Source organism: Mus caroli, unplaced genomic scaffold (assembly GCF_978045245.1).
Source record: "Mus caroli unplaced genomic scaffold, Mus_caroli_1 scaffold_8, whole genome shotgun sequence".
NCBI classification, from domain to species: Eukaryota; Metazoa; Chordata; class Mammalia; order Rodentia; family Muridae; genus Mus; species Mus caroli.
This window is the reverse complement of record NW_028227263.1, coordinates 108,553,671-108,564,668: the sequence shown is the minus strand read 5'-3', so window position 1 is coordinate 108,564,668 and position 10,998 is coordinate 108,553,671. Positions and strand designations below refer to the sequence as shown.

At 51.8% G+C, this 10,998-nt stretch overlaps 1 protein-coding gene across 1 annotated transcript; it reads right to left on the bottom strand.

Annotated features, from left to right (window-relative positions):
* Window positions 1–222: 222 nt before the first annotated feature.
* On the bottom strand, window positions 223–10,560 carry Plekhf1 (pleckstrin homology and FYVE domain containing 1). The gene is made up of 2 exons (XM_021167177.2): window positions 10,501–10,560; window positions 223–3,924 (listed from the first exon to the last, which is right to left on the bottom strand). The coding sequence occupies exon 2, from the start codon at window positions 3,906–3,908 to the stop codon at window positions 3,069–3,071; it is 840 nt and encodes a 279-aa protein (XP_021022836.1). The 5' UTR covers window positions 3,909–3,924; window positions 10,501–10,560; the 3' UTR covers window positions 223–3,068.
* Between the last annotated feature and the right edge of the window lie 438 nt (window positions 10,561–10,998).

The following is a 10,998-nucleotide window of genomic DNA, read 5'->3' as shown; positions in this document are numbered from 1 at the left end:
CACCCCATTTCTCTCTCTTACTCCCTCACTGGTCCCTTCCTTTTCCTAAACACTTCCTGTACTTTTCACATCTTATTTTGTAAAAATTAGAATCTGCCTATGAGAGAAAGGGATGGTCTTTGAGTCTGGCTTGTTTGGTTTAACCTGGCAATCTCTACTCCATACATTTCTCTATGAATGACAGATTTTCCTTCTCCTTGGTGTCTGAATAAATCTCCAGTGTGCATGTACACTGTATTTTCTTTATTCATTCACATGTTGGACACCTGGCCATTGTGAATATTGCCAGGATAATGATGGTACCCAAGTGTATGCTGAATACCCAGATTGAACAGGGCCATCCCCAGCGGTTTTGTTTGTAGAGAGCCTGCACAATGGCTTCTGTAGTGACTGCACCATTTTGCTTTCTTCTGCAACTTATTTCAAGGCCTTCATTCCTGCAGTCTGTTCCCCACTCCCCTTCAGGAGTGGCACATACTGGGTGCCACTTGGTCTCATAAAGAGTCCGAGGCAAAGATCCTGACAGTCATCTAGGTCATACAGGGAGTCCCCTCAGTATCTCAGTACAAAAGAGTCAGAGGTGGGAGGGAGGCCAGGGAAGCCCGCCCACCACCACAGGCAGAAAGGGCAGAGGATGGGCTTTTGATAGACTTCCCTTTGGGAATCCTAGGCTAGCTCTGGCTACACAGTCCCCACACCTGTCCCCACACTCTCCAGCCATCTGTCTACAAGTCAGAACAGTCCCCAGAGCAGAGAATAGACTGCTACCTGTAGAAGTCTCTGTGGTTCTGGGGGTCTACTTCCTTTTGGACTCCAACATGCTTCTCCAGGACACACAGACCCCTTCCTCTTCAGGGCCTCCATACTAGTCGCTGCCAGTTCCTGGGGTGTTGTTTCTCCATTGGCACAGCTCACTCTCTGCACCTGGTACCAACCTCAGCCTACCTCTAGCCTCCCTTCTCAACTGAGAGCTGAGCCAGGACCCTGTCCATCTTAGTCACAGCTGTGCCTCTGGCATCTGGCAGGGAATACACATCCCAGTAGCTTAGCATAAGTGAACTCCTTTCCAAGGTTGTTGACCATCCAGGGCCCTTGTGGTCTCCAACATCTTGGAGTTTAGGGGAGTAACATCCTAGTCTTAGGTCTGTGGGAGAGGGAGTCAAGCTGAGCTCTGGGGTGAGGGATGAGCCAGTTCCCATCTCTCCTTCCCACAGTGCCACATGGCTCCGACCACACAGGCTCCCGACACCCTGCTTATTTTGTCCAATGGCTGAGAACCACCTCTATACCCAGTCAGCCTCAGATAGTGCCATCGGTCCAAGGGAACTACTGCCTTTTATACCCTGAGGGTTTCCTGGACAGGAAGGTTCCAGGGGAGTGAGGGTTGTTGGTCAGCACCCCTGGGTGGGAAGGATGGGGCTGCCTGGCCTGGGCTTCTGAGAAGATGCCAGTTCTAGCTTCAGGAAGCTGCTCCTTCCTCACCTGAGAACCTGCCTGGCCCTGTGCCCTCTGCCCAAACAGGAAAAGCAGCCTGAACTAGTTTGTGTGGCTGACAGAGGCCATGGAGGGAAAGGGCTTCCCAATGTCCCCTAGCCTGTCACTGCCATGCAGAAAGGGTCACAGGCAGCTCTTGGGTACTCCATACTGAGATCCCTCCAGCAGTCTCTGAAGGGTAGCCACGAGTCTGTCAACCGCAAGCTTTGGGATCTGGAGAATCCTGATAATGGGGTTCACTATACCAGAAATTGGAGGGGAGTTTTCCTAGCACCAAAGTCCCACACGTAGCTAAAAGTGACCCCACTCTATGTACAGGGACTCCAGGCAAGGACTGCCAGGTACTGGGCAAAGACTCATTCTCAAGACAGGGCTTTTGTATAAGCAGGGCTCTGAGTCCTGGGATTACAGGCAGGAACTGTCATGCACACAGCTTTATAGAAGGTTTCTGAAGGGCCTTGAAGCTCTACAGTCAACATGAAAGGCTGGTGGCTTGCTCCCCAGACACCATCTGCAGCAGCAGTGCAGGAGACGACACAGGGGAGCTTTTCATCCCAGAAGGATCAGGCTGAGACACTGTTTCCTTCCTTATCTCACCCATTTAGATAGCCCACAGCCATAAGCAGGGTGCAGTGGTACATGTCTGGAATCCCAGCACCAGGGAGGCTGAGGAACAGAGGATCTCAAGTTTGTCTTCGCCCTATGTAGCAAGTTCTTGTCTCAAAAGGAAGGAAGGAAAGTAGGAAGGCTGGCTAGCTATCAGAACAAGAGTATGGAGCTCTGTTCTTGGGGAGCCAGGGACCTGGTGGCGTGAATGTCTCACTGGGTGGGAGGCATTTTCAGGAATGCCCAGTGTAGCAGTATCAGTGATGGTTATCCCTAGAGCCATGGTCTCTACCCTGGACTGAGCAGTGTCTGAAGCTAGGGTACTCTTAGCAATCAAGAGTTGATACTTTATTCTTGTTTATTGGTAAATCAGTTTGGATAGGGTTTTTCTCCCTGACCCTAGAGTCCTAAGAGAAAGCACTGATTCTATTAACCACAGACAGAGATGGGGACAAGCCAAATGGGCACCAGACACCTTGGTAGTGACAGGGCAGAGGGCTTGATGGGCTGGCTTGAGCTCAGAGAGCTCAGGCTGTAGGTCACCTGGGCCTGAAGGGCACACACCGTACATCTGGCGTCCAGTTTGGCAGGACCTGGTTGCCAGGTGGTGATATCTGCATGGTGGATGTGCAAGTCTCATGCTCTCCCATGGGCTGTACCTGTTCATGGTTGAAGGTGGAATGGGGTCTGAAGCCCAAGCTTCCCTTTGCCCTCTTTAACCCTTAATGCGTGGGGCACCTGGCCTGGTCAAGTTCCAAGAGCTGCAGCTATAGCTTGATCACCAAGGACTGCATATGAAATGGAAAGGAAATTATCTGAAAAAGACTTAGAAGAGGGCCCGGGAGGCTACTGTCTAGTAGAAAGGCACTAGTAATGGCTCTGGAACAGCCACCTGTCACATGCCCACTGCCATGGGCAAGGGTCTCCGGCAAAGAACTGACTTGATGCAAACACTCTGCAGGTAAGGGTCAACTATGGAAAGCTGACCAGGAGACACCAGAAGCATAGAACTCCACCTGGGTGGGCCAGTCACCATCTCCATTGCCCTCTCTGTCCTCATCGGAGTCATCGTCATCGCCACTGGATGCACCACAGACAGTGCCGCCTAGGTGGGACAGCTGCTGTGGAGAGCCTCCGATCCCCTCCCTGGCCTCCTCCCTCCGCTTCTGGGCGGCCAGCTCTCGGTAGCACAGGCTGCAGACGCGAAGGGGCTTGGGAGAGAGACGTGGCAACAGGAAACGCTCCCTGGAACACTCAGCACAGACCACAAACCCGCATTTGCGGCAGTGGTGACGACGGGTGAGTGCGGAGAAGCGCGTCTGCGTGCAGCGCATGCAGATGTCCGTGGCCTTGTCCGGGATCCAGGGCGCTGCGTGCTCCGTGGTGGGCTGGCGACCTGTGGCCAGTAGCTGCCTCCGCACACACTCTTCGATGTGGCTTATCCATTCCTGGCGCTCAGTGGTGGAGGCTGCCGACACCACAAAGGACTTCTTGGCTGTCTTGATCATCCATCGGTTCTTGGCTTGCAGGGTCTCGGGCAGTGGCTCCAATGTTACCTCTTCCAGGGGAATAATATGCTGGCTGCGGTACTTGCGCTTGCTAAGCACAATACTGCCGTACACCAAGATGTCGTTGAAAAGAAAGAAGATGCGTGGCTTGGCCTTCTTGCGGCACTCCTTGGTCAGTACCCCCTCGCCTAGGAGCACACGGCCCGGCAGGGCCAGCGGTTGCCCCGATGCCCCAAAACAGCTCTCCACTGCTGCAATCCGCTGGCTGTTGATCTCCGTGTTTGCCAAGTGGTCCACCATCTTCTCAATAGCTAAGCTATAGGAGGCAGACAGGAAGGTCGTCAGCTTTGCCTATGAAGTCAGAGCCATAGTGCTCACTGCCCCGCTACACCAGCTCCCTCACCCAGCAAACTAGACTCACCCACCAAACTATTATCCCACTGTGCTTCAGCCAGTTCACTTAGCCTCCCAGGTACAGAAACCGAGCGTTTCAGAGGTTGACCTGACACGGGAGTGAAAAGAATTGTTGGGGGTGGTGGAGGATAGATGGGTAAAGGGGACTCTCTAGCAGGAGGCACATGGAAGGCAGACAGCAGTGGGAAGGCAGCCATAAGAAGTTAACTCCAAGATGTAAGATGCCCAGGAGCCCTAGGAACCTTGGCAACAGAGCTCACCTCAGGCACGCACCAGGAGCAAGGAAGCTGGAATAGTGGGTCCCCAGCTCCCATCGGCTAGCAGTTCTGGGACGGCCTATAGTCCGAAGACTGAGGGTGCACATACTGAACGGTGCGTGTTGGACAATATGACCATCTGGGATCCAAACAGATCACAGCCTCTGCAATCCCTTGCTTGCCCAAGGTATCCAACTATCTAGCTGTTCTGGGTGGCAAAGCTCACCATTGCCATCTAAGTGTGATGTTATCTCATGATCCCTCACACAAACCCCTAGCAGGTTAGAAAACCTTCTGCCCACGGCACCCATCTCACAGGAGGAAAACAGACTCTAGGAGTTCATCGGAGGGAATATAGCTCATACCTTACCTCTGTGTAAGGTAAGGCCCACTTGGGCTCTCTCTCTGCTGACATACTAGGCAGTAAACCCTAGCACAGCACAGCACAGCACAGCACAGCACAGCACAGCTCAGCACAGCACAGCACAGCACAGCACAGCATAGCACAGCACTGCACAGCACATCTCAGCACAGCACAGCACAGCACTGCACAGCACAGGACAGCACTGCACAGCACAGCTCAGCACAGCTCAGCTCAGCACTGCACAGCACAGCACAGCACAGCACAGCACAGCACAGCACAGCTCAGCACAGCACAGCACAGCACAGCACTGCACAGCACAGGACAGCACAGCACAGCTCAGCTCAGCACAGCACAGCTCAGCACAGCACAGCACAGCACAGCACAGCACAGCACTGCACAGCACAGCACAGCACAGCACAGCACAGCACAGCACAGCTCAGCACAGCACAGCACAGCACAGCACAGCACAGCACAGCTCAGCACAGCACAGCATAGCACAGCACAGCTCAGCACAGCACAGCACAGCACTGCACAGCACAGCACAGCACAGCACAGCACAGCTCAGCACAGCACAGCACAGCACAGCACAGCACAGCACTGCATAGCACAGCACTGCACAGCACAGCACAGCACAGCACAGCACAGCACAGCTCAGCTCAGCACAGCACAGCTCAGCACAGCACAGCACAGCACAGCACAGCACAGCACAGCACAGCACTGCACAGCACAGCTCAGCTCAGCACTGCACAGCTCAGCACAGCACAGCACAGCTCAGCACAGCACAGCACAGCACAGCACAGCACATGCTAGCTACCCTGTGCTGTCCAACCCCACCTTTCAAACCAAGCATATTCAGACCTGAAGAGCACACAGATGTGACCTCTTCCTGGTCCAAGCCTTTAGACTTAGCTCTAAGCTCTAGGTATGAACAGCCCCTCACCCACCCAGTAATCAGATAACCTCTTACATTCAACGCCGAACTCCATTTTCCCCGGACCCTCTCTCATCCACCCAGTGGCTCAAACTCTAAATCTAGTCTCCATCCTTGAACCTTCTCTTTCTTACACACAATTTCTCCCCATGGGACTCTATCTGTACAGTAGGATGGTGCCATCTTGCCTCACCTGGAAAAGGCCATCCATGCTGGCCCTGGTCTGTGACCAGCTTAGTTCCCAGTTCTCTTCCAGAAAGATTCTCCATTAACCTCATCTCAGGTAGCTCTTTCCAGTGATGGCAAACTAGCCAGAGGTCAAATTTGGCTCAGAGCCCATATTTTATAAATAAAGTTTTATTGTAATGTGGCCCTGCACATTCGTGTATATGGTATGGCTGAGCTAAGTAATGAGAGAAATCAAATGGCCATAAAACCTGAAATACTGACAATCAGTGACCCCTTCTGTAAGATGCCACACTGCTTTTTTTGTTGTTGTTGTTTCCCTTTGTGATGTGTATCAAGACCTAGTCACTGTGCTGCAGAGATTGCCCATTTGGATAAGAGCTTGCATATGGACCTGAGTAGATCTCGAGACTCCAAGTAAAAAGACAGGTGTGGCGGTGTATCTGTATTTTACTGCTGGGGAGGTAAAGATAGGATCCTTGAGGCTTGCTGGCTAGTTAAGATGGCTGAATTTGTGAATGTCAGATAAAAAAGTGTGTGTGGGGGGTAGGAGGCCTATACTGCTTTCTCAGAGGATCTAAGCTCAGTTCCCAGCTCCCAGCCTCCTGATCCAGCTCCTGGGAATCCGATACCTCTTCTGGATGCTGTGGGCACTCACACACATACTTGCTTATGTCACCTGTGCTGGCCACTCTTAGGTCTCCTTGACTTATCTAAAAGGAGGGAACCTCAATTATAAAAATTCCTCTGTAAGATCCTGTTGTCAAACATTTTCTTAATTAGTGGTTGACAGGGGAGGGCCCAGCCCATTGTGGGTGATGCTGTACCTGGGCTGGTGATCTTGGGGTCTATAAAAGAACAGGCCAAGCAGGCTAGGGGGAGCAAGCCAGTAAGCAGCAGCCTTCTATGGCCTCTGCATCAGCTCCTGCCTCCAGGTTCCTGCCCTATTTGAGTTCCCATACTGACTTTCTCTAATAATGAATAGCAGTGTGGAAGTAGGAGCAGAAGAAATCCTTGCCAAGTTGCTTTTTGGTCATGGTATCTCACTGTAGCAACAGAAACTAACTAAGACACCACCCATACATATAAACCCATAATTAAAAGTAAAATAAAAATTAAAAAAACCAAGTTGGAGGACAAAGGAGGAAGACACCAGACATCAACACACGCACACACACACACACATACACACACACACACACACACACACACACACACACACACACACACATCAGCAGCAGCACCAAGAACAACAACAGAAAACCTGGTATTTTCCTGTTCAGTCACTGCACATGTCCCCTCTATTGCCTCCATTCAGTCTTTAGCTCCAGCAAAATAGAAGCCTTTTCTTGCCAATTTCTTGCCAATGACTAGATCAGCAATTCTTAAAACTGTGCCGTGGACACAGTAGGTGCCATGTGCACAAACCACTCACCTCTTACTTGTTGAAAGGAAGCAGGAGTTGACCTCTTACCACATGCAAACACTTGCTTGCACACACACATACACCACACTACACATGCATTTCTAGGTCACCATACCGTGGTTCTGTATGTGAGGCTGCCTGTGGGAATCTGGAGGTGGAGGATGGGAAGGGAGGAGACACTGAACCTCTTCAGTCCTGTTTCGCTCCCCCCCTTCAGGCCTCAGGGCTGCCCACACCACCTGATGTAACTATTTTTAGTTCGCTAATCTTGGCTTCAAACTTTGTTCTGCCACCTGATCATCAGTTCTTGGCTGAGGGACAATACAACAAACCCAAATTGCCAGCATGCTACCTCCAAGGCCACCAGCACTGTGCTGGAGGCCAGTGTGGATAATATCTCACTGTGAGGAGGCCAGAGAGGCCCAGGGGCAGGAAGTCCAAAGGCGCAGTGGCGTCAGGATAGCAGGGTCAACTGAAACTCTTAGGAGCAGAGGGAAAGGACGAGGAGCAATGGCTCTGCTCGCTTGCTGTTCTTCCTGAGGACCAGCATCTGGATCCCAGTCCCCGCATCATCGGGTGGCTCACAACTGCCTGTTAACTCCAGCTCCAGGGGACTGACACATTCATCTGGCCTCCAAGACATTCACATACATGTGGCCTTCAGTCATACAGACCCATGAATAAAAATAAAAATGAATTAAAAAAAAAAACCAACAACAAACCCCCAAAAGCCCAGGCCCCGGCCACAGTGAGCAGCTCTAGGATGGCACCTACAACTGAATGTCACTCAAGCAGAAGCCACACAAAGTTCCAAACCATTAAAGAAGCCCATCGAAACTGGAGGAGATCTCATACCCATTGGAAAGTTCCTAGCAAAGACATTCCAGTTGGTGCCAGAGTGGAAAAGTGGGAAGAGTGTGCACTGCTGCTGGGGATGTAAACTGCCATAGCCACAGGCTTGGGGGACGGCTCAGTGGCTCTCCATACGCTTGCACAGACCCAGGTTTTCAACACCCACATCAGATGGCTCACAGCCACCAGTAACTCCAGTTCCAAGGGAATCTGCATACGTGTAGTGCACAGACATAGAAACGCTCAAAAAATTAACAAATACATCTTGAGGAAAAAAACCGACATAGATACGATGGGAAACAACCTGAAGACTCCTCAAAACATTACAAATACACTTACCATATACCTACCTTTCCCACTGTGCGTCTATCTCCAAAGGCATTGGAAGGAATATCTATACTCTTTTTTTTTTTTAAAGATTTATTTATTGATTACATGTAAGTACACTCTAGCTGTCTTCAGACACTCCAGAAGAGGGAGTCAGATCTTGTTACGGATGGTTGTGAGCCACCATGTGGTTGCTGGGATTTGAACTCCGGACCTTTGGAAGAGCAGTCGGGTGCTCTTACCCTCTTACCCACTGAGCCATCTCACCAGCCCGAATATCTATACTCTTGTGTGGGTTTACTAGAGCCAAGAGGCAGAAGCAAACCAAATGTCCAGCACCGAGGAACACATAGTCAACGAGAAGGACTGGTGATCTACAACCAGAAACTAAAAATCCAGACCCATTATGAGCCACTGCCAGGTTTCCTAAATGCAACCTTAGTGAAATACAACCACACTCAGGCTAACACAACCTAAAATGTATTTACTCTCTGGCCCCTTACAGGTAAAATACACAAGACACCTGCATATGGATGTGGCTCACAACAACATGGGTTCTTTCCTGATGCAACCCCTCAAATCCTCTTGCTCACTGTAGTACAGCCCTTAAGAGAGGTCCGGGGCCCTGAACTCAAGAAGGAGCGAGGTACGGGGGTAAGAGGTAAGGTTACAGGGGCAGGCAGGGCCTGTCTTGCAGGTCCACAGGCCAGTGTGAGCATTCCAGAGTTATTACAAGGGTACTAAGGGAGTGGCACCACCCAACGGAGTCACCGAGACCTTCTAGAATCTTCCTCCAGGAGAACAGATCAAGGAAAATGAACCCTTAGGTGCTACTTTCTTAGCACCCACTGTTTGCTAGGCACAATGCTAATTAAGCACAAAGCATGGCTGTAACTCCGTGCCCATGAGCCACTTCACAGTCACCACCCAAGAACTTCAGGAGTGGGCCCAGCTTCCAGATAAGCTCTGAGCCAAGGTAGAAAAACTTTGGCCCAGAGGGCATTCCTATAATCTAGCATCTGGGAAGATTAGATAGGAAGGTAGAGAGTTCTAGGTCAATCTGGACTATACAAGGAGACCTTATCTCAAAAAAAAGCAAAATCTTTTGGGCAACCTGGCTCAGAGGGTAAGGGTGTTTGTGGCCATGTCCTATCTCGGGAACTCACATGATGAAAAAGAGACAATAACTTCTGAAACTTTTGGCCCTAGTAAACAAAACAACACGCCCCCACTCCTCCCCACCCCCCCCAAAAAAAAAAAAAAAAAAACATGCCCAGGGTCAGAAGTTCTTAAAATCCAGAGTGTGTAGTCTTTCCTACTGCCTGACTTTGCTGTCTTTCATCGCATAACACACAGGGTAGACAGTCCCATCCCGCAGGCTACAATGCCAAACCCCTCCTTCCTTGGCGGGACAGGGTTGGCCAGGTCCCAGTGTTCAGACAACTAATTGGCCTAGCCACTCTAGGCAGCTCTGAGGGCTGACGTGGGCAGGACGCACAGCTAATGAAGCACTTCGGTTTACAAAAACCGCAGGGGTCTTGATCTCGGCACTGATCGCCCCTCCTCCGCGGCCTCTGACCGGATGGAATCTGATATCGGTTTTGTTCAGATTCCAAGGCCTGCGCCCTCTCGGGGGAGCGCACACATTCCACCGAGACTCGGAACTGCCGGTTTCCCTCCTGCTGAGGCCTGGGGACACCTGTCTATTGTACTTCAGTTACTCCCTAGGAGAATCCAGGCCCGGTCCCACACCAGTAACTTCCTATATGAAGAGCCGCGAACTCAAACTCTTCAGGGTCCCAAATCCGAGGCTATTGAGAACCGTCCCTCCCAACCCAAGACGCCTCTGGCCAAGACGAGGTTCCCGGAACATCACGGGATAAGGAGAGGGTAGCGACTCTGCGGAGAACCCTTCTCCAACTCGCGCATAGTCCTGGGACTCAGTGGCCCTAGAGTCCCAGCTGTCAACCCCTTCCCAAGGAGCCTTCCCAAGTCAGCAAACAGCGAGCAGCCTCTGCTCCAGTGGAGCCCCAGATGCGGGTTCCTGAGGCCACCTCTACCCACAGCTGCAGACCTGGCAGGGTGGAGGGTGGAGGGTGAAAGGGGAGCGCTCTCCCCCTCCGTAGCCTGCTTACCTCCCGTAGGAACCTCCGCGTCCGCACAGCCAGTCCCGAACTGGCGTCCGCCAATCCCTGCGCCGCCCACGCCTCTGGGTTCCAATTCTCTGGTCACGCCCCTTCGAGCGACTCTGGACCAATCGGAGCCCTGGTACGCAGGCGGGGGCGGAGCCGGCCCGAGTTCACCAGAAATGTGCGCGGGCGTAGTTAAACCGCTGGACGGTAAACGGGTCAGCAGCGGTTGTGCGTGGGGACGTGGGGCTGATTCCCGGTTGGAGTCCGGTTCCCAGCTTTCTTGGTCGCCACACTCAAGACTGAGTCGGCGCTGGTCAGAGGGACAGCCTGTGAGGGAAGCAGGCATGACGGAGTGGTGGGCCCTCAGATGCCCCTGTTACTATGATGTTACTCTTTTCAGCCACAGAGACACACGTTTTCTTAACGACCAACAGAACTTTAAATTTTTTTCCTAGAGGAAAATGTCAAAAGCACACGGGAGGAAATTAGTTTAGTGGACCC

Excerpts from the sequence above, each read along its gene's own strand:
- Plekhf1 (XM_021167177.2), bottom strand. The coding sequence starts at position 3,908 with ATGGTGGACCACTTGGCAAACACGGAGATCAACAGCCAGCGGATTGCA.